The 22,995-nt window shown below is 50.1% G+C and overlaps 1 protein-coding gene across 1 annotated transcript; it reads left to right on the plus strand.

The window, feature by feature from the left end:
- The first annotated feature begins 809 nt into the window (after positions 1–809).
- On the plus strand, positions 810–22,901 carry ABI3 (ABI family member 3). The gene is made up of 8 exons (XM_065422652.1): positions 810–954; positions 5,833–6,000; positions 7,727–7,903; positions 15,169–15,254; positions 17,153–17,248; positions 20,221–20,414; positions 21,834–21,971; positions 22,735–22,901. Exons 1-8 carry the CDS (start codon positions 838–840, stop codon positions 22,899–22,901), a joined length of 1,143 nt encoding a protein of 380 aa, XP_065278724.1. The 5' UTR covers positions 810–837.
- The last annotated feature ends 94 nt before the right edge of the window (positions 22,902–22,995 follow it).

A 22,995-nucleotide genomic window follows, 5' to 3' on the forward strand; every position in this document is an offset into this window, starting at 1 on the left:
TGCAGCTGTAGAGAGCACCAAGCATGGCACCCACGTTCGGCTATGAACATAGGAACAAACACCTCAAGCAGATGGCAGGAGTGGGACACGAGTCGATGCCTAAGGAGCCTGCTGTTGCCTGATAGTTTAGCTCCCTAGCTGCTGGGTTCTTCTTGGAAATGCTTCTTTTTCCATCGCCCACTTACTTTTCTGCCAGCGGGAACATGACTCACATCCTTTATTGCTGCTGCTTTTCTCTCGCCTGGTCCCCAGAGCTTCCCATGGTGGCTCCATATCCCTGTCTCCGTTGCTCCTCTTCCATCCACCCATTCCCCAAGAGGATCAGACCAATGGTTTGACACCAGTTTCCCCCTTGCTGCAGCCCAGTTCGTGTTGCAATTCCTCTGTCCTACAGAACGTGGGAACCCATTTGGAGCAATCAGTAAACAGACCCAGGGCTAAAATAATAGTTTCCTCTCCTGGCAATTCCGAAGTTTCCTGAGTTATTCCGATCGCCTTGGTTTCTCTTTGTATCAGTCAGCCTCCAGGTCAGGGGCTGGGATGCAAGGAACCAAGGGTGGTTAGGAGCTGGAAGTCGGGTCTCTTTGAATTAACCCCCAGGGTGGCTGAGCAAGTGACCAGTGCATAGTGAATCTGAGGCAGATGACAGAGGTCCTCAGTTCTCTCTGTGAGATGCAAAGGAAAAGGTTCACTGCTGGTGAAGGCAGTTGAAGCGTGACTGAGCTCCTCCCCAGCCAATGACTGCACCAGCGTGTCTGAGAGCTGCAAGGTTCAAAACACCAGGCTAGGACAGCAGCTCTCGCAGAGAAGGAAGTGGGAACAGAGCAAAGCAGCAGCATGTCTGAATTGCAGAAACTTCAGCAGACTGAAATCCCCTCTGCCAGGCAAGTCCTGAGGGAGAATTACAGCAAACTTCACAAAGTGGCCGACTACTGTGAGAATAACTACATGCAGGTAGGTGTGTGCTCTCTGGCCCCAGCACATCATGCTGAGCTCCATGGCGCTGCAGCAGGCATTCAGGGACTGGGGAGAGTGTGTGCTGGGCATGTGGTGGGCTTCCCCTAGGTTGATTGGGCATGTGCCCAGGAGGGGCAGAAGCATGATGCTGTAGGTGCAGAGATCTTGGGCATGCTGTTAGGGGTATGAAAACTTCGGACGCTCTTATGCAAAGGATCAGATGGGGCTGTCTGTGCAGAGTAAAAAGAGAAGGAAAGAAAATCATGTTACCTTTGGAGAGACAGTATGGTCCAGTGACTAGCGCACTGGGCTGGAACTTGGAAGACCTGGATTCTGGTCTCAGTCATCTTAGAGAAACCACTCCATCTACTGTGTCTTGTGTCCTTAGATTGTAAGCTCCGAGGTGCAGAGAGACCATGTCTTCACTGTGGTGGGGCACAGGGGGGAAAGTTGTGTTCTTAACTCAAATTCAGCCCCTGGGGAGTCTGGTCTTTAACTTGACCTGCAAATGTCTGTGAACCTAGCGTCTGCCTGCTCTTCACTAGGCTTCTATCTTGCACTAGCTAACTCGAGTGAAGGACAAACCTTTTTCCATAGCGAAGACAAGCCCTGTGTGTTTGCACAGCGCCTAGCACAATAATAATATATATATATATATATATATAGCACTTTTCCACTTTAGAGCTCAATGAGCTTAGCTAAGTAGAAAGTGTTACCCCCATTTACTGATGGGGAACTAAGGTACAGGTAGGTGAAGTGACGTGCCCAAGGTCACGGGGTCCGTGGGTGGCAGAGCTGGGGATTGAACCTGGATCTTCTGTCTCTACATCCAGTCTTAATGACAAGCCCACCCTGATGGTCTGTAAGTATAAGTGCTGTACTATATAGCGATAAAGACTAGATCAACCCTAATAATTTCTAGATAGGTTTTTAAAGGCGAAGAGTGACCAATTATTCACATACAGTGGGGGCGGGGAGGAGATTGTTCCACGTGGTGACACCAAAAATCACGTGTCAGGAAACGCAGAGGTAAAAGCTGAAGCTCTGTGCTCAGCTCACGCACCTGTGAAATAGCAGAACCCCAAGAGCCGCAAGCGGCAGCCTCAGCTTTGCAGTTTCTGGCTTAGTCACTGCCACAATGTGTCAGTGATAGTTCTTGAGTGAGCAGCTGTCTTCTTCTGTGACTGCTTCATTGAAGAAATTGCAGCGTTATTCCCTTCCATGTGCAACCTGGGAATTAAAACCCACCTCCTTCCCTTCTCCAGATGGGAGTGGAGAACGATCTTGGTATCTAGGCTTATTTCCTTTGCATTGTGGTAGCATCTAGAGGCCTCAGCTGAAATCAGGGCTCTTTGTTGAGGGGTGCTCTACCAAAGCAGTTAAATCCAAATAAACAAGGGGAGCATTATCCTCATTTTATAGGTGGGGAACTGAGATACAGGGAGTCTGTGGCAGAAGCAAGATTTGAATCCTGGTGTGCGGAGTCAAAGTCCAGTGTGTCTTAACCACCTTTGGTCCATATGGATTCTAAAGGGCTGTACAAACTCTTGGTGTGAGGGATTAAACTAGTCACTCTTAAATGCAGCCACTTCTGGGGTGGAACACAGATGGCACCACACAACCATTCAGGGCACAAAGAGAAGTATCACAATGTGTCCAGTTGAAAATAGAGGTGGAATTTCAATACACAGAATGTAATTGTTCGAACTGGAATTTGGGCAGGACACCAAGGGTAGCACTTGTGCTGTTGTGAAAACAGCAATGACTGAAGTGAATCTTGAATGACCACAGATGGCCAGCAGCTTGGTTTTGTATCTTCTGTGAAAATCAGCACCTGGGGCAGAGGTGTGCTAACACCGTGAGGACGCACTGACTCAGAGAACGTTATCTACCACATGGCTAGCACTGCTGAGGGTTTCCCGAGAGGATTGCATCTAAGAACTAAGCTTACCTGACCCTGCTTAGCTTGAGAAGAGGACAGCTTGCAGTCACACAGCAACAGGCAAACAGTGCTGTAGCCTACCTAAGACTCTTGGTTTGTTCCCTTCAGTTCCCACAGAAGATGGGGGTTTTACAGCCTGATCCAAAGCCCATTAAAGTCAATGGGAGACTCACCATTGACCGCAGAGCCCTTTGCATCAAGTCTTCATTCATTTCCACACAGGTCATCTGGAACGGAAGACCCATTTCCAGCACGTCCCGGGCTGGGGGTGCAGGATTCTAGGGCCATGTCTATACATACAGCGGCACAGCTGTACCGCGTACAGCTGCTGTGCGCCTGGTGAAGACGCTCTATGCCGACAGGAGAGAGCTCTCCTGTCAGCATAAAAAAACCCACCTCCACGAGCGGCGGTAGCTATGTCAGCAGGAGAAGCTCTCCTGCTGACATAGCGCTGTGCACACAAACGTTTATGTCGGTGGAATATTCACACCCCTGTGCGACATAAGTTTTGCCGACGTAGGCCGTAGTGTAGACGTAGCCTAGGTGTTTTGTTTCCGCTTCCCAAGTGAGAACACCCTGGCGTCCCTGTCTGGAGTAACAGCAAGGCAAGGCGAGCAAGGGAATATCTTTTATGGCACCAACTTCTGGTGGTGAAAGAGACAAGCTGTCAGGCTCCACAGAGCTCTTCTTCAGGTCTGGGAAGGTGGGTGTAGCTCGAAAGCTTGTCTCTTTCACCACCAGAAGTTGGTGCCGTAGAAGATATTCCCTCACCCGCCTTGTCTCTCTAATATCCTGGGACCAGCACGGATACAATACCGACGAAAAGGGATTAACAGCTGCCTTTATCCTCCTGTCAAGGCCAGGGTGGGGCTGGAGGGAAATGGTGGTGTAGTTTCAGGCAGAGACAAGTGTCCCTGAGTAATGAGTGTCAGTGACCTGCTCTTGTTCTGTTGACGCAGCTGAAGGAAGTTTGATGCATTTGGAAAGCAGAAGGAAACATCTTAAAATTAAGCCCGACACCAATTAAAAGACGTCGTCTCTAAAGGCTCCTTCGCACAGTCAGTTGGCTCTGCTTCCTGAGAGCCCCACCCCTTGCCAGCAATAAACTATCCTCCTCGGGGTCTAATTGACCAGGGACACCACCCGGTTTGCTCTCTGTAAAAGGAATCACGCTAGTGAGCTGGGGCTGGGCGATGGGACCTTTCAGCTCTGCCTCTGGCCCTGGTTGAAAATCATTGTAACAAAGCCAAGGCTGCTTAGGAGTTCATTGTTGTCTCAAACTCTGGCCTCTCAGAACTTCAAAGTGATGGTGGGGATAGAACATGGCATTTTCCTGCTCCAAAACAAGCAGGCATTTAACCTTTGAACTAAAGGGGAATTTCCATGTGCAAAGTAATGTACATTGGAAAACACAATCCCAACTACACATATTAAATGATGGGGTCTAAATTAGCAGTTACCACTCAAGAAAGAGATCTTGGAGTCACTGTGGATCGGTCTCTGAAAACATCCACTCCATGTGCAGCGGCGTCAAAGAAGCAAACAGAATGTTGGGAATCATTAAGAAAGGGATTGATAATAAGACAGAAAATATCCTATTGCCTCTATATAAATTAATGGTACGCCCACATCTTGAATACTGTTGCAGATGTGGTCATCTCCCCTCAAAAAAGATATACTGGCATTAGAAAAAGTTCAGAAAAGGGCAACTAAAATGATTATGGGTTTGGAACAGGTCCCATATGAGGAGAGATTAAAGAGGCTAGGACTTTTCAGCTTGGAAAAGAGATGACTAAGGGGGGATATGATTGAGGTTTATAAAAACATGACTGGTGTGGAGAAAGTAAATAAGGAAGTGTTATTTACTTCTCATAACACAAGAACTAGGGGTCACCAAATGAAATTAATAGGCAGCAGGTTTAAAACAAACAAAAGGAAGTATTTTTTCACACAATGCCCAGTCAAACAGTGGAACTCCTTGCCAGAGGATGTTGTGAAGGCCAAGACTATAACAGGGTTCAAAAAAGAACTAGATAAATTCATGGAGGATAGGTCCATCAATAGCTATTAGCCAGGATGGGCAGGGATGGTGTCCCTAGCCTCTGTTTGCCAGAAGCTGGGAATGGACGACAGGGAATGGATCACTTGATGATTACCTGTTCTGTTCATTCCCTCTGGGGCACCTGGCATTGGCCACTGTCGGAAGACAGGATACTGGGTTAGATGGACCTTTGGTCTGACCCAGTATGGCCGTTCTTATGTTCCATGACAGTAGAGGGCTTATGACACATACAGCTGAACAGTTCTGATCCATCCAGCAAAGGGCAGTGGTTCACATAGACACTATCCAGTCTTACACCACTGACAGCTGAAGGCTGATTGGTGGGCTGTGTGAATGCAGTTGGTGGTCGTAGATTAGTTCCTAGGTCCAAGTGTCTATGTCACATTTGGCCCCCTTGTTGGCTGTCTTAGTGGAGAAGCCAGGAACAAATGGCCCATGGAGATAGAGGGCAGTTTCTTCAGAGCAGCATCTAGGCATGTTAGCTGGGGATAGTACAGGGAGGAGAAGGAGTCTGCACTGACGCTACCCATGCTGTGTTTATCCCCAGGGCAAGTAGTCTTCAGAGCGGTCACTCCTGTACCTTACACCAGCTCTTCATTCCCATGTAAACGAAAACTGGCCTCCTCGATCGAGACACCAGAACTGTTGGCCTAGATACCAAAGGGCCGGTATCCAAGTCCCGAGTCCCTGAGCCTCTCCAGTCCAAAACGTCTTAAAGATTATAGTGGTAGAATGACAGAGAAGCCTACGGACACTGAGACCACACAGGTCTCCTGGCTCTCCCGTTCGGTTGGGTTCTTGTATTGCTCCATCACGATGGTGTCAGAGTCTGGCCAGGGTGACTCCCAAACATTTTTTTTTTCTGTTCCAGGCAACAGACAAGAGGAAAGCCCTGGAGGAGACCATGGCTTACAGTGCCCAGTCCTTGGCTAGCGTCGCATACCAGATCAGCAATCTAGCCAGCAACGTCCTCCAACTGTTGGACCTGCATGCAAGTGAACTCCACCAGGTGGAAGCCAACATCTGCTGCGTTGCGCAGGTGGGTGGGAAATGCATAGAGACAATGGGGGTGGTTCGCCCTGGGTACATCTATACTACAGCACGTGTAGACATCCCCGAGCTAGCTTTGATCTAGATGGTGAATAACAGCAAAGAATCCGCAGCCGCATGGGCTAACCGCTCGAGTACATGCCCATGCTGCCACAGCTTCACTTGTGACACGAGCCAGCTAGATCATCGCACCTCTGATTGCAGCGGAGACATACTCTCCGACTCCTCCTCCGCTGCCTCTGACTTCTGTGCTGCACACAGGTGGGCCACGCCAAACATGTGGCTCTTTGACGCCAGGCTAGGGGTTGGTCCACAGAAGAGGTTTATATTGGCAGCTGATGAAAGCGCTCCTTTAGCTCATGTGGTAGAGGCTCGTGTTTTCAGTGCTGAAAGTCTGGGGTTGAAATCCTGCTGTTGGCTCAAGCGGGGTTTGATACCGGCATGTGGGGGATTTCTACTGTACGTGCCCCACTCCATAATTATAGCCTGTAGTCACTCCTATTGATGGGGCTACAGCCGTCCTCTGTATATGTGGGCCGAGCACAATGAGGCTGTCATCCCTGATCAAGCCACTTAGGTGCTGTCATAGCATGAAGAATAATTGGCGATTGCCCCAGATCCCTTTGGGGACACAGTGGGGCCTGATTTTCACAGGGGGCGGGGCTGACCGCTTGCAGCTCCCACTGAGTTTGAATGGAGTCGTGGGTGCTCTGCACCTCCTGAGAATCCTGTGCTGGGACTTAAGCGAGAGCAGTTTTCGAGCCCATGTGCACACCCTGCAACGCAGGCAAGTGTCACGAAGACCCCTTGGCCCCACAAGCGGGAAAGCCCTGCAGGAATTGCTCCCAGGAGCCCTGTTCAGTTTGACACAGAGGATAGCGAGCTGCTAACTTCGTGTGGGCCGTCCCTTACCGCAAAGGAAAGACGGCCCCATAGCTGACTGAAGGGTTTGACTCTCTGCCCAGCAAGACCGTGTGTATCTGACTGCTCCCCACCCCCATCCTTATCCTCCTGGAGTCTACGGATGCGTGTCGAGCGTTCAGTCACAGCCAGCCCTTTTCCTGTGCGTGAAAGTTGCCTGGTAACTTTCCTGTTAGCTGGAGAATAATAATTGGGGGGGGGGGGGGGAAACCTGCTCAGGAAACTGCAGAGGAATGGATTAAATGCTGCAAAGAGCTGGGGCCTTTGCTTGTCTTGAGTGAGGCTCTCAAAGGACTTTCTGAACGTGAAGGGCCAGATCATCAGCAGGTGTAAATTGGTGTAGCTCCATTGAGGTCAATGGAACTGTGTCCATTTACCTCAGCTGAGCATCTGCCCCCACATGCCTGATCCTGCAGCATTAAAGTGTGGGAACTGTACCACGGAGTTCAGGAGCAGGCCCTCATTAAGTTTCACCACCCCTCCCTGGGAGGCAGCAACCCTTCCCTACCCCCTCAACCCCCAACTTTATAGATGGAGAAACTGAGGCACTGAGAGGGCTTGGGACTTAAGGACCATTGCAGAGCTGGGAAGAGGCCCCAGGAGTCCTGGTTCCCAGGCCTGTGGTCTCCACACAAGAGCCTCTCGTTTAGTGGGAAGAGTGCTTCTGGAGCCCCACAAATTTCAGATGTAGAAACTCATGCCTCTTAGTGGGATAACGACAGGGGTTTGAGGTTCCTCCAAGAGGAAAGACCCTGGCGGGGAAGGTGACGGGTGACGATTGTCTCTCTCTAAAGATGGTGGACGTGCACAAGGAGAAAGTGGCTCGTCGGGAGATTGGAACGCTGACAGTCTGCAAGAGGCCCCCCCACTACCAGAAAATCATCTATCCAACATACCAGGAACCCCTGGAAGCTTACTACAGGAAACCCCTCAACTTCAGCATCCTGGATGGCGTCGGTCATGGGATAAAGGTCAGAATAAACCCCAGGTGAAATCCAGCCTGCTGTGTCCCAGGTCAAGGGGAGCTTGAAGTGACCACACTCAGGCTCAATAACGAGAGAGGCGCTAGTTCAGTTGGCAGTTATTGGGATTGATGGTGTTGCTTACATCGCAGGGAAGACTAATCGCACTGGAGGAATCTCTGGGTGAGATTCTGTGATGTGTGCTACACCGGCCAGGCTGCTCGATGAGCACAATAATCCAACCCGGCCGTAGAAGAGTATGGTCGTCGGTTTGAAAGTATTAATTTTGTTTGAGGTCCTCCAATTTTTCTTTGGGGGCCCAACTTGACACACCTGAAAAGGCCGGGTTTAGAAAGTGCTGAGCGCCTGGCCCTGTGAAAATCAGCCGTCCTCAACGTCTGGCAAGTCAGGCACTCCGACTCGCGCGTCGCCTCTGAAAGTCTTGGCCTATTGGACTAAGGTAAAGAGCTCTCAGCTTCACTGAATTCCCTCTTCATAGATTCATCTAGTCTGACGTCCTGTAGAGCACAGGCCAGAGAACTGCCCCAAAATCATTCCTGGAGGATTTTCTTGTAGAAAAACATCTAAACTTGATTTAAAAATTGCCAGGGATGGAGAATCCACTATGACCCTTGGTAAATTCTTCCAATGGTTAATAACTCTCACAGTTAAAAATGTATGCCTCATTTCCAGTCTTAATTTGTCTAGCTTCAGCTTCCAGCCCTTGGGTCATGCTAGACCTTCTTCTGCTAGTTGAAGTGTTATGGTGCACTCAGAGTATGTAACTTTCCCCTTTGATTCAAGAGGCTCCACCATGTTTTACAGACATTAACTAACCCTTCAAACACTCCTGCAAGGTAGGGAATTATTATCCCACCACAACAGGTGGAGGACCTGAGGCATAGCAAGGTGAAGTGAGTTGCCCGGGGCCGCAAAGTGAGTCAGTGGCAGAAGTGGGAAAAGAATCCAGAATTCTCCTGGAGCCCTGCTCTAGCCACTAGCCCACACACCTCCCTGAATGCAGCCAACATTGCTGCTGATCCAGATGATGCAACAATCCCAATCCCAAAGCGTCCAATCCCAATTTGAAGTAGGGTCTTGTATAAAACCTGGGATGGATCTTGCGATGTCTGCCTCTAAGTCAGCCATTCCAGAGTCCCAATAAAAGGGATGGAAGGGATTTTACCCAGACATTACAATCCAGTCACAAGAAAATTGCTGTAGAAAACACTAGAGTCCAAATCCTGCCCTCACCACTTGGACAACCTTCGTGAGTTTGGTGGGGTTGCGTGGGTGTATGTGAGACACACCAGGAGTTCTGATGACTCACGCAGAGACAGGCAGACAGACACAGCGTCTCTAAGCGCTTCCTTTGTGGGCAGCTAGAGTCCTCTGGTGAGCCACAGTCCAGTCCTCCTCTTCCTCTTTGAAAGGAACAAGAGCAGAGCTTGATGAGAGATGGAAGCCTTGGCAGGAGCTGGAGCCAGAGTGGAAGGGGTAAAGGTGGTGTTGGCGTGATCTGCTATTTGGCCTAACCACTGGGCAACCCATCCTCTACATCTCTCTGGGTGCTGCATTGCTGTCTCCCCGGCACGTATTGCTCAGACTCTGCTGGTAAAGATGATTTGCCAAAGAAAAAGAAAATGGATTTGTGCCCCCAGTAAAATGATCTGCAAGGGTGTCTTTCTGCTGCTGCTTATTTTTTTTTTTTTTTTTTGCCTTCCCTGTTTTTGATGGAGAACTTCTTGGATGCGTCAGAGATGTGTGCATGGCTTTCTCATCCCTGAACGGAGTCGGGAAGGGATGCTGAGTTCTTACCAAGGAACTTTGCTCCCCCAGGTTTTCGATTCAATAGCCATTATGCACTTTGTTGTTGCTGTTTTTGAGACACCGACTAAAAATCCTTTCTTCTCTTGGCGACTCTGATGTTGCTCCCTTGGTATTTGTAGTGTTATGATCCTCTCAGTTCTCCAGTCGCCCAGCGAGCTCTCCAGGGGAGAGGATGCCTGAATCCCTTCAGGTATTTCTTCTGAAAGCAGCAAAAGTGCCACAACAAGCCCTATTTTTTTTTTCTCCTTTGTGAATCACCTTTAAGAAACCAAAAAGAAAAAATAAAATCCCCATGCGTGAGGGTTTCATCAGCTAGGTGCCCAGCAATCTGAGACGACCGTAACCACCCGAGATCGAAACTGCCACGGTTGGCTTAATGCAGACACGGGAAGTTGTCTGCTCGGGCTCGCTTTTCCCACGATCGCCCCCGCTTTCTCAGCAGCGTGCTCACCACAGCTCCGAGGGCTGCTTCCTCCACCCAGCTCTTGCAGGCTTTCTGCTGCTCCCTGTGGCTAAGTGATCAGCCCCCTTGCTCTGAAGGACTTTCTCAGTACTATTTTGTACATGGCAGATTTGAGACTTTTTCCCAATGAGCTTCGCTTCCGTCGAGGGAGCTAAATAAAAGCTAGATCTTCCGACGTGCTCAGCTCCCCGTGCGACGCCGATGGCCATCTTGTCAAAGCATCAGCACCTGCCGGCAGTACGTGAATTCATGTGACCGTCTGTTCCTTAAGGCCTGATCCAAAAGCCATTGAAGTCAATGGAAAGACCCTCCCCCACCCATTGACTTTAGATCAGCTGCTTAATGGTTCTGATCCATTCCTTTCCTGCTAATTCTGGTAGCCTGTGGGGTAATGTTCTCTTGGCCCCTGGCCCCTAGTAAACTGCTGCGTTTACCGGAGTAGGAGGGTTTTTCTTAGCGTTTGGGCTTGTCTGGTTTGCATTATTTTTCCCTTTAACTATTTTAAAGGGCAGGTGAATGTGGCACTGGTGACAGACACTGGCTGCACGGCTTTCCAGCCTGGCTAGCCACAGAAAGATGTGTAGCCATGTACCCAAGCTGGTCAATATGGTGGCCCAGCCTTCCTCCACCCTGGCCTCAGCTCATGCCTCTCGATCCTGTTAGTTTGGCTCTCTGCTGAGGGAGCCACTTTCTGCTGATTGCATAGATGCTGCTGGGCTGAGACCCAGCAGTCCGGGCCCTGAACAGCTCTTGGATGCAAACAGCTTTTGGTTGCTCACTATGAACATGGGCTTTATTCGAACCCGGAGGCCACTGGCTCTGTATCCCGACTGCTTGAGCCATCCAGTCCCGGCTTCGGGACAAGCTGCTTGGCCTGCTTGTTTTAGTCTAGACCCTCAGGCCAAGTGACAGGAAAATCTTTCTACTCTGACATCTTCCTCCTGAGCCTCTCAGATAAACTCATCCTGCTGCTCTCCAGCAGGCACAACACTTTATACGAGGAGCCACACACTAATACGGGGCAGCGGGGGCAGAAATACCCTAGTGCCTTACTCAGTAGGAATGTCCCGAGAAAGTGAACAAGAGTCTGAACAGATCAAGAGGTCAGATTTGCCCCTGCGGTTGCTCCACGGGCTTAGTAGAGTCATCCCAGGGGAAACCCAGCCCTTTGCGTTCGTGTGTAACAAGGTGTAGGACACTACCAGCCCAGCGTTAGGAAGTTTGGGCTCTGTTCCTCTGGAGAAGTGCCTGGCAAAGGAAGTGCCAATGCTCACCATTTGAAGGGGCGTCTTTCCCGAGAGTCTTCTCACCAGTGGTGCATTGGCTTGCTGGCCTTGTTTCTCTCACCATGTGTCTCCTAACAGCTGCAGCTGTGTAACTTCCTCAGTGGATTGACAGCGTGTCCTGTTTCGTTTTGATCTAGCACACGGTGCTGGCAGGGTACAAAAGAAACATGCAGCGATGCAGAGCGAGGAGAGTGGCAATTCTGAAATGCATATTAATATTTTAGGATGTTTTGCCTGTTGGTAACAGGGGAAAAAAGACTTCATGCTATTACTGGCGCTGCCAGGTCGAGTTGTGACAGTGGGTTGTGACAGTTAAAGGGGGGCAGCATTCGCACTGGAAAGATGCTGTCGCTGTCCGTATAACTTACTTTACATCTGTGTAGCCATGGCAGGACTCTCTGGATTCCCTCGGCAGCGTGGGGTAGCGGGAGCCCTGTGAGACAGGACTCCTATGTCAAACTCTGGGAGGGAGTAGGGTGTATTGGTTAGATCAGGGAGCTGGAAGTCTGGGATCCTGAGCAAGGGAGTACAGTCTGCTAGCTAGAGCAGGATTGCAGGAGTTGTGGATGGGTTCCATTCCCAGCTCTGGCTGACAGCATAGCATGCTGGCTATGAGAGAGAGCTGGAAATCACAACTCCTGGAGCCCCTTTCCAGTGCCACCCCTTCTGACCCAAGTAGCTAGCCACAAATTGGGGTCTTACAGGCTGTTCCAGCGGGAGGCAGGTGCCCTTTGATGCAATCTTGTGTAGTTACAAAGTCCTGATACCATGAACACCAGAGGAACCAAACAACTGGAGATAGTTTCTTTGATTACAACCCCAAGCCTCTTTTAGCCAGCACCCCACTGTACTTGTCCAGGCTGTGCGCATAGCTCTGTCTGTTTCTGTGTGCTTTCTCTCCTTGTCTCATCTCTCTCTATCTCTCACATACACACCCACCCTTACCCCAGAAGATCACCAGCAAAGCCCTCTGCCCACATAGTTCGAATTCCAGGGCAGACTTGCGTGTGCCTGTGTTTTGGGTGGGGGATGCTATAAAGGAGCTTAACCGTATCTTAAATGAAGGGCAGTGGTTACACCCACTAGCGCCATAGAGGTTTAACCCAGCCTATACCACCGGCTTTGCCATGGCTTATTGTGTGGCCTTGGCCAAGCACTTTACACCTGCCCCTCAGAAGGTGGCATGGGATGGTTGGAGAATTCATGAAAGTTTGTAAAATGCTTTGTAGTCCTTGTATCAGAGGCCTGGTATGAGGCCTAAGGCCTGAGCTAAAGTAATGGTCAAGACTTTGCTGATATAAAACAAAGTTAAGCTGTGAGCAAGAGGCAGGCCCTGCTCACAGAATCTGGCATGAAGAGGGCTGATGCTGCAAAAACATACATACCTAAAAGGAACTGGGCACAAGTGATGTAAACACTTGTCAGGATGGTACCAGAACACTCCAGCACAAGCACATTCCCCCTCAGATAACAGGAACATGCTGACCCATCCTAAAGACAGGGTTAAAAGGATAATATGATGGATAGAGTTGTTTTGTTCCAACCAACATGTACAAGGTAATAGGCGGCACCTTGACACGTAGAGGGGTTGTACCTCAATACGTTAGGAGTGATGTGTAACTCGTTTGTACCTGTATAAAAAAATGGACCTCTGAGGGGTTGTCTTGGTCTGGCCTAGGGGGCAGTGGTAAGTCCCGCCACTGACTGAGCCGGTCCATTGTCAGGGAGCACATCTGTACTAGCAGAACTGTAGACATCTGATCTGGGGAGCTAGAGATTGTGTTTCGTTTGGCAATAAACCTGGCCGGGTGCCTTCGTACCTTATCAAAGTCTGTGGTCATTGGGGTTTTCCTCGGGGTCTGCGGTGCCAGCTATCTGCGCAGAGCCAGGCCAGCACACACCCACACAGCTGACTGTTATCAACATTGGACAGAGCAGCGCAGAGCATCACACTGTCGATATTCCTCTGATGAAAGATGCAGGAAATACAAAGCATTAGTATTATCAGTGTAACCCTTCTGCCAGGTGGAGCCAGCAGCAACCATGGCCGGGTTCAATATCGAGGGGTTCCTTTTCAACAATACAACACAAAATGGGCTCGAGCCCCCACGCAGTGACCTGGGAAAATTGCACACCACCCCTGGGCGCCTCTGGGAGGCAATACTTCCCCACTTGCAAGCACAGAAAAGAAACGTTTAATGAAAGGAGGGAAGTCACCCGACATTAGTTAGGGAGAATGCCACAAGCAGGATTCATAATCATAAAACTGTGAGCAGGACCCCCACCCCAGAGTGCGTGGGGCAGTGCCTTCCGCCTCATGTTCTTGAGTTCTACAACCAAACGTTCCTTTTCTGTGCCCCTCTCTGCTCCCCCACCATACCCCACTCACAGTGGTTGTCCTTGGTCAGCGAGGGCCCAGGGTTCAGAGGTGCGTCTGTGTGAATTCACCTCCCACCTGGGGAAGAAGGCACCTTGCTTGCACTTGCTCTGGCTGGCTGCCCGCCCTGCCAGTCACTCTTCCATGCCACCGGGCCGCCCTGCCAGCCGTGGCTCCTTGCTGCCTGGCTGCCCCGCCAGTCGCGGTTCCTCACCAGCTGCTTATTGCCTCGTCAGCTGCTCGTTCTGCTCACTGCCTCACCAGCCCACTCGTTCGCCAGTTGACTGTCAGCCACCTTCTGCTGCCACCCGCCTCTTCTGCTGTGACCTCTGCAGCTCAGTCTCTTAGTAATTTTCAGCTCTTTGCAGGTTGGGCAGAAACACTGCCCCATGTCAGGTGATTTCAGCTCTCATTTGAGCACTTTAACATATCACAGAGGTTCCTAATGAAGCCTGTTTAGCTCTATCATTGAACAGTGTGGAGGAACAGGTTAAACCAGACAGGACCCTTAGAGAGCATCTACACCTCCTGGCTGGGACACCTGTCCCCACCCCTCTTACTTTCCCAGGGCTCTGGCATTCGAGCCCCTGGCGTAACGAGGTCCTTTCAACTGAGGGTGGACCCCCTCATTTGGGACAGGTTAAGCACAGTTCTGCTCCCCTTTATTCATACAATAATGACAACAACATTGGTAACAGCATTTCACTACCCCTGCATTCAGTACTAACGCAATTTGTACCCCAACACCAGCCAAAATTGATCACTTTGAGCAACCCTGCTTTATCCGCTGGATATCTAAGCCAGAGTGGGTGTGTTCATGTAAATACGGTTTGCTCCTGAAGTTTCTCCCCCTCCCAGCTAGCTGTCAGGGGAGAATTCATTCAGACCTGGCTTACATCAGCAAGGCCTTGTTGTCTGTGTAATCTAGAAGTGGAGACTGTTGCGAGCACCCTGGCTCATCATTAACAGGGGGCACAAATTAATTTGCTTCTCTCTCAGGCCCCTGGCAGCACTGGAGGGTTTTTTGCACTGCCACAGCTATACCACTGCAACTGGTAAATTACCTGGGCCAGTCGCACTGGAAAAATCTCCATGTTTTGCACCAATGCAGTGTGTCTGCGTTATGGGTTTGCACTCGTATCCAGTGCAAATATCCCTAATTTCGACAAGGCTTAAGAATCCGAATGCTCTTGGTCACACACAGCCATGCCTCTCTGTGGGTAACCCCCTGGGTTGGTGAGTCTTTGTAAACAAGCTTCTTAGGGTTCGTTCTCTCTAGGCGGACATTGATTCTTTCTCTCTTCTTCCCTGGCTGTAGGACCAGAGCACGCAGTTGTCACGAACGGGAACCTTGACTCGGAAAGGATCCAAGATATCATCTGGACAGTCTATGGGCACCATGGGGTGAGATGGCACCACTCTCTTGCACTTGCTCCTGGCAGTCCCACTGCCCTACTTTCCGCCCACCATCCTGTCCTAAATGAGACACAAGCCTGATAAAGAGGTGGCAAGATTCCCCCCTCCCCACTGGAAAATAAACCTTTCAGATCAGCCCCCGAAGGTTCAACATCTGCCCGAGACTGCCCCTTATGCAAATAATGGTCACGCTTTTCACAGTAAGGTTCCATTTATACAGGGTCTAGAAAGGGTTAATTAAAAATTGATAGATGTTTTACTAAATGATTGATCATTTGTTGTAGAGTCCAATCGGTCAGGAGGTTGCTTTTAGCCATGGCTTATCACCCTCTGAAACACCTACTGGCCTGCATATGCCCATCTATAACAGATTCTACTCACGTCAGTAACATGCTTATAGCATTAACCCTTTGTAAGCCGTTTATAAATGTGCCCTGACTAGAGTGTGACCAAAATAATACTAGTCCAGACATAGCCACAAGCCTTGCAGCTGAGCTGGCCAAAAATGAAAGGATTATTATTTGTATTGGTGTAGCACCTAGGAGCCCCCATCACAGACCACGTTCCTGTCCCAGGGGAAATGCTGAGATTTCAAAATTTAGTTTCATTCTGAATCGGGATGACAAAGTAGAAACCTTGGACTCTTTTGCGAGACGATATTCCAGAATATTTCATTTCAGGAAAAATTCCATTTAGACCTTATCAAAACGTTCTGCGTAGGCGATTACAGAGTAACTATAAAATACATCATCAGATACAAGATGAAATGTTTCAACTGCATCGAAACAAAAAGGTTTCGATAATTTTCTGTGGGAAATGTTGACAACAGCAGAACGTCCCCAGAGCAACATTTTGATTTTTGCCAAATCAGCATTTCCAAACATTGGAAAATCTTCCTCCAGCTGTGCTATTAGTGCAGCTGTAGCGTTTTGGGGAAGAACTGTTTGTAAAGGACACGCTGGGCTACATTCACGAAAGGGCTTAGGCACTTTAGGATTCATAACCCCCTGCCCGACTGCCCCTGCACTCTAACTGACCAGCATTGCTCGGCACCTACGTTTCTGCAGTGAAAGTTCGCTTGGCACCTAGGATTCTTCATGAATGTAGCCCACTGCCTTTAAGCCACCCAGCGTATTGAATGGGCCTGGAGACTGACCTCCCTTCTCAGGCCCTCCAGAGCCCTATCAGTTGCCGTAAAGTTGGTGCTTGTTGCAGAAAACTGTCACCAGCCAGTTTCCTCGTGGCCGCAGGGCGTGGGTGTCAGGGTGAGGCACCCAGGTGGAGTCCAGGGGAAGGGAGAGGTTGTATTGCCCCTGCCTTTGCTGGATCTGGGTGGAGGCGAACACAGGGCCTCAATTTGTCAGGCTGAAAGCGCACGGAGTAGTTTTAATCTAAGGTGAAGATTTCCATCTCTGGGAAGCCGGTTTAATTTTTTCATTGGCTGTCTGGTTGTACGGGGCCCTGCTCTGTGCAAAAGGCCATTTGCTGTTACTGTTATGGGCAGACTGGGATCCCGTTTTGCTTGGTGCTGTACAAGCGCATAGCGAGACACAGTCCCTGCCTCAGTAGACTAGACAGGCAAAAAGTGCGAGGGGAAAACAGGGGGGAAGTGACTTGCCCAAGGTCACCCAGCAGGTCAGTGCCAGAGCTGGGAATAGGACCTAGGTCTCCTGGGTCCCAGTCTAGGGATCTGCCCACTGCCTCACACTGATTCTCTTTATACCATCATGACAATCTAACACCGAATCACCGCAGCTCTGGCATTGATACTTTCAGGCCAAACTCAGAATAAAAACGCCTTGCATTCAGCGGAGAAAGGGCAATGAGTTTCTTCCCCAAGATGAACTGGGGGTCTGATTGTGTATTTGTGTCTGTCCCGACTGCAGGAAAAACTCTCGTATCCCAGAGCCCATTCAACTGCCTGTGGTTCCGGAAGGCAAACTCTCAGCGGCCTCCTCCACATCGTCTTTAACATCCCTCAGGTAGCTTGCCCAAGCTCCCAGAGCTCATCAGCCATCCTGGCCGGGGGTTGGGAGACTTGAGGGGAATGTGGGGCTGAGTGAACCTCCTGGCAACGTTGGGGAAACATTCGTTCCTCTCTCTAGTTAAAAACCGTGTCTGTTTCATGCCTCATAGACTCCAAGGCCAGAAGGGACCATTGGGATCTGACCTCCTGTGTAGCACAGGAGATAGTGTGACCAGATCCCAGTCGTCTGTGGGCGGGATGGAACCTGGGACCTCTGAAGCTAAATGCATCAGCCTCTACTGCATGGGCTAAAAACCACATGGCCTTTAGCTAAGGCTGTAGCAGACTGATTAATCTCTTAAGTGGTCTCGGTGCCACTAGAGGGGCACAGCACCACACTCAGGAGGTGTGTGGGTTACAATAGCACTTCCCCAAAATCATTCCTAGAGCAGATCTGTTAGAAAAACATCCCATCTTGATTTTAAAAGGGTCAGAGATGGAGAATCCACCACACTCCTTGGTAAATTGCTCCAGTGGTTAATTACGCTCACCGTTAAAGATGTATGCCTTATTTCTGGTCTGAATTTGTCTCGTTTCAATTTCCATCCATTGCATCGTGCAATACCTCATTCTGCTAGATTGAGGAGCCCATTATTAAATATTTGTTCCCCGTGTAGGAATTTATAGAGTGTAACCAATCACCCCTTAACCACTGCTCAAGGAAAGTTTAGAAAAAGTGGGTTTCCAGCTATAGATCAAACACTGTGAATTGGGGATAGGAGAAGTCGCCCATACACAAAAGCTCGATTAACCAGATGGGAACCATGTGTATGGTCTATATTGGAGCGAGTGACTTTAAAAAAAAAAATTCCTGCAAAAAAGTCCAAAACATTTTCACTTGAAATTTTTTGACAACATATTTTAGGGTTTGGGTTTTTTTTTTTCCCAGCAAGAAACATTTTGAAACTAAAACTTTCATTTTTTTTCTATTCATAATTTCAGTTTTTGAAAACCAAAATATTTCAGGGTTTTCAGTTGGGAAGGGGAGGCTTTCTTCCCATTTCTCTCCTTTTCTGCTGGAAAAAAGTAAAATGGGAAAAGGAGAAAGAGAAGAAAACACAAACCAAATATTCCACACTCCAGAAATCAAAAATGAAAATGAAAAGAGTCATTCAAAATGAAACAAAACATTTTTCTTTTCGTTTGGAATGTTTTCATTAAAAATGTTGTTTAAAACCAAACTCTTTGTGCGAAACATTTCGATGTTGTCGCTAACACTATTTTTCAGTGGACAAACGTTTTGATCAAAATATCTCAACCAGCTTTAATCCATCTAGTGAGGCCGAATAGTCACTGATTCTACGTAGTGCCTAGTATGGGTGTGTTTTCCATTTGAGTTCTCGGGCTCCTCTGCTCCTGTTTCATTCAGCTTCTCACCCGATATTTTTCCCGTTGACCTGGGACAAAATGAGTGGAGCTGGTTGGAAATTGGGCTTTTTTGCCCTTGCTGAAAAATGTATTTTGCTTGAGAAGTGCTCCCGCAGTGCCTCATGGGAGCTGTAGTTCAGGTGCCCTGCTTGGACTGTGTCTCCCCCTAGGAGAAAAGTGGTGCTATTTACTGGGAATTTAGTCCAACCGTCCTTTGCATCTGGAATGCATTGAATCACGGCAGCAGGTAATTTGACCATTGGAGGATCCCAAAGTGCTTTAATAAAGTTCGGCATAGAGTCGCTTGCCTGGTGATCTTGAAAACTACGCCCAGGCTTCTCCTGCCATCCTCTCTACGCCCCTTGCCCCAGCAATGCTGCCTTTCTGAATCCCGCCTTATCTGCAGATGCAGCTAATCCAGTTGGCAGACAGAATCACACAAGCACAGGCAGGTGTCCCTCTTTCGGACGCAATGGGAGGAGGTTTCAGACCTATTGCAGCTAGTTTTGTGGTCACTTTGGCAGGCTCTTGACTGGGTGCAGGTGCCTTTACACAGAGAGGCTGGTAGGAAATGAGCCAGATTTTCAGTATAACCCGGTAGCACAGAAAGGCTAGACTACTCTTTAGCTCAGGGGTGGGTAAACTTTTTGGCCCAAGGGCCACATCTGGGTATGGAAATTGTATGGTGGGCCATGAATGCTTTTGAAATTGGGGGTTGCAGTGTGGGAGGGGGCTCGGTGAGGGCTCCGGCTGGGAGTGTGGGCTCTGGGGTGGGACCAGAAATGAGGAGTTCAGAGTGTGGGAGGGGGCTCCAGGCTGGAGCAGGGGGTTGAGGTGCGGGGGGGAGCGGGGAGGGTGCGGGTTCTGGGGTGGGGCTGGGGATGAAGGGTTTGGGGTGCATGAGGGTGCTCCGGGCTGGGACCGAGGGGTTTGAAGGGCAGGAGGGGAATCGGCCCCTGGGGCACGGGAGGAGGTCAGGGGTGCAGGCTCCAGGCAGCGCTTACCTCAAGCAGCTCCCGGCAGCAGCGGCATGTTCCCCCTCCAGTTCCTGCACGGAGGCACGGCCAGGCGGCTCTGCGGCTGTCCCGTCTGCAGGAGCTGCCCCCGCAGCTCCCGGAAGCAGTGGCACATCCCTCCTCCAGCTCCTACGTGGAGGCACAGCGCCGGCCAGGAGGCTCTGCACACTGCCCCATCGGCAGGCGCTGCCCCTGCAGCTCCCATTGGCCGTGGTTCCTGGCCAATGGGAGCTGCGGGGGTGGTGCTTGGGGCGGGAGCAGCGTGCAGAGCCCCCTGGCTGCCCCTTCGTGTAGGAGCCCAGGGCGGGGGGCATACTGCCGCTTCCTGGAGCTGAACGGAGCCACGGCACGCGCAGAGCGGGGCAAGCCCCCGACCCCCTCCCGGCTGGAGCTCGAGGGCCGGATTAAAACATCTGATGGGCTGGACGTCCTCCGCAGGCCATAATTTGCCCACCCCCTGCTTTAGCTCGACTGCTGGCATTCACTCCTTGAGTCTGGTTACATATGACTCCATGTCACTCTCTCTCATTTATACCCACAACAGTTCCAGTGGAGCAGCTGGCAACTTCAGTGCCAAGGTGCCTGTCGCACAACCTATGCCGCCCTCAGTGCCTCCTCCATTGGACCTAGACACAATGCCTCCCCCTCCCCCTCCGCCTCCTGTAGACATGCCCGAACCACCACCCATCGGTTTCGAGATGCCGCTCCCAGATGTCCCTCCACCATTCTCCATGCCAGGTAGGGCTTGTATTTGACACGGCTTATCCTCAGGTCGAATGCTCCCTATCAGCTAGCAACTAGCGTGGCATCCCTACGCTGAGCCGTGCTGGGATCTTTGCACCATCAGTGGCCAAGCATAGCACTGGGGTGTTACAGGCAGAACTGGTTGAAAGAGGATAGAAAACAATTTTGGGGAGAAAAAATGAAATATGGAAGTTGTTTCCATTTTGCATCAAAGCCGTTTTTTCAATTAATTTTTTTCCACAAGTGTCTGAAAAATTGTGAATTGTCGGAACGTAATGGTTTCCCCGTGCCCACCTCTTTTTGCCACCGCGTGCAATGAAATGAGTGATCTCTAGGTTTTATTCTCATTGTGACTCTGTAAACTTTTCCAAAGTTGGGGCCGTTTTTGAAAGGGACAGCCTGGCCCAAGAGGCAAATGAACCCCTGAAACTACGCTCCGTAACTTTTCAAAATGGCCCCAGCTTTTGCACGTAAAAGTGGCAGAGTTTGAGTTTCATTTTTCTTTTGGCCATGCAATAACCTTCCCCCGCTGAGGAAGTTCTGTAAAAGTTGAGTGGCAAAATAAAGAAGAAAAAAAAAGAAGTGGGAGAAAATAGAATAAAATCAAAATAGACATCACTTATTGTATTCAGTAACAAAAAGAGCGGGAAGACTCTGAAAATTCTTTTTTTGTTTTGTTTCATTTTAAAAAGTTTTTTGGTTTGGAAAAAAACCCACCATTATTTGTTGAACAGAAATTTTGCCCAAATCTCTGAGCTCAGCTGTTGCCCCCAAGACCTCAGCAAATCTCCACTTACAGGGTGAAATTGTCTGCTGTATAAGGTGCATGCACCACTTAACATAGGAGGCTTAAGTGGAACCTACGTAGCGCCTAGGCCATCTGCTGGCTCTCTGTATAGGGTCAATCTAAGGTGCCACAAGGACTCCTCGTTCTTTTTGCGGATACAGACTAACACGGCTACCACTCTGAAACCCCCAGTGAAGTTATTCTATGGAGGAAAAACAGATATTCACTGGAAGAGGCTTCCCTAACTGATCTGTCTGCTCCAGTCGCAGGGTGGCCAGCCCCAAGTGTTGTGCTTTTTTCTAAATCATGAATCAGGCCCCCACAAGTTGATAAGCTTAAAAATCATCAGATTTGAAAATGAATCCTGTTTGGGTTCGTTCTGATTTCTGGCGTTGGAGGCTGAAGCGGCCCTGCTGTCAAGCTGTCCTCCACCGCCCACAAATCACCCTGGGTTTTTTTAAATGAAAGCCGAGTTTCCCGGTTAGGCGATGCCAGGTGGCGGGGCTTCCAGACAGGGACCGAGTACAGGGACAGTTGAGATAAAAACAACCACGGCTGGCAATGCTTGGCCTGGTTTGCAATTAGGACTTCATCCCCCTAGTGATTCTTTGGGGATTTTTCCCCAGGTGCCGACTTCCTGGAGCCCCCCCCTCCGCCTCCTCCAAGCTTGACAGAGTTTGAAGATTTTGCCCCTCCTCCTCCTCCTCCTCCCCCCCTGGGTACAGAGGAACCTGCGTGGGCGCCAGACAGCTACTTGGAGAAAGGTATCTTGTCCCCCCGACCCCCTCCCCGCTTCGTTTGGTTGCAGCAGTGGGGTGGGCAAAGCTTTCTGAATGGGAGGGGGGCTACAGCTCACCAGCCGACCCCCTGGTCTCATTTATTGATTAGATTCCTTGGGCACTGACAGCCTGGTGGTGTGTTACATTGTAGCCTGCGACCTAGCTCATCGCTTGTAAAGGGATCAAAGGGCTAATACCCCTCCGCCCTCCCTCCCTCTGTGCTTCTGAGCATAAGCTGAAGAGCCGGGGTCAATTAGGGAGCCATCACCTGATGGATAGAGGGGGCAGCATGGTCCTGTAGGTAGGGCTGGGACTTAGGTAACCTTCCCAGCTCTGCCACTATCCTGCTGCGTGTGGACTTGGGGAAACCACACCCCCCACAGCCCCCGCTACTTCAGTTTCCCCATCTGTAAGGGGGATCTGTGCACGAAAAATGCTCTATTGGGGCTAATGATTTGTAGTTCTGGAGCCTGTCTCTGCCACTGCAGAGTGGAGCAACGCTCTCCTTTCACAGCTTCCCCCCGAATCAGCTTTGGGTCAGGAAACCCCGTTGTGGAGAGAGTCCTGATTGAAGCTGACCTGCTCCCATCCTCTCACTCTCTCCCCCAGCACCTTTCGGCTGAGATGCAGCTCGGCCAGTCCCTTCTGACTGGGTGCAGGTTTAGACCCCAACCCATGTATTTTCACAATGAGCCTGGCTCCATTTCCTTCCTTCCTTCCCATTCTGAGCTCCTCCTTCGCCTTGCAGTGGTGACCCTCTACCCCTACACTCAGCAAAAGGAGAACGAGCTCTCGTTCCCAGAAGGGGCCGTCATTTACATGACCCGGAAGCACTCGGATGGTTGGTGCGAGGGTGTGACCAGCGAGGCAGAGGGGTTCTTCCCAGGCAACTACGTGGAACCTTTCTGCTGCTGACCCTGCGTGGATGCAGGAGATGACGCCACTGAGGACCAGCAGAGGTTTTCCTCCTTCACCCTCCCCCAACCTCGGGGTTAATGGAGCCCATTCT

The sequence above is a fragment of the Emys orbicularis genome, chromosome 25 (genome assembly GCF_028017835.1).
Source record: "Emys orbicularis isolate rEmyOrb1 chromosome 25, rEmyOrb1.hap1, whole genome shotgun sequence".
NCBI classification, from domain to species: Eukaryota; Metazoa; Chordata; order Testudines; family Emydidae; genus Emys; species Emys orbicularis.

Bases quoted from the DNA above. Each gene is read 5' to 3' on its own strand.
- ABI3 (XM_065422652.1), top strand. From the start codon at position 838: ATGTCTGAATTGCAGAAACTTCAGCAGACTGAAATCCCCTCTGCCAGG. The intron at 17,249-20,220 runs GTAGCTTGCCCA...TACCCACAACAG, and splicing joins TCGTCTTTAACATCCCTCAG to TTCCAGTGGAGCAGCTGGCA. The intron at 21,972-22,734 runs GTATCTTGTCCC...TTCGCCTTGCAG, and splicing joins AGACAGCTACTTGGAGAAAG to TGGTGACCCTCTACCCCTAC.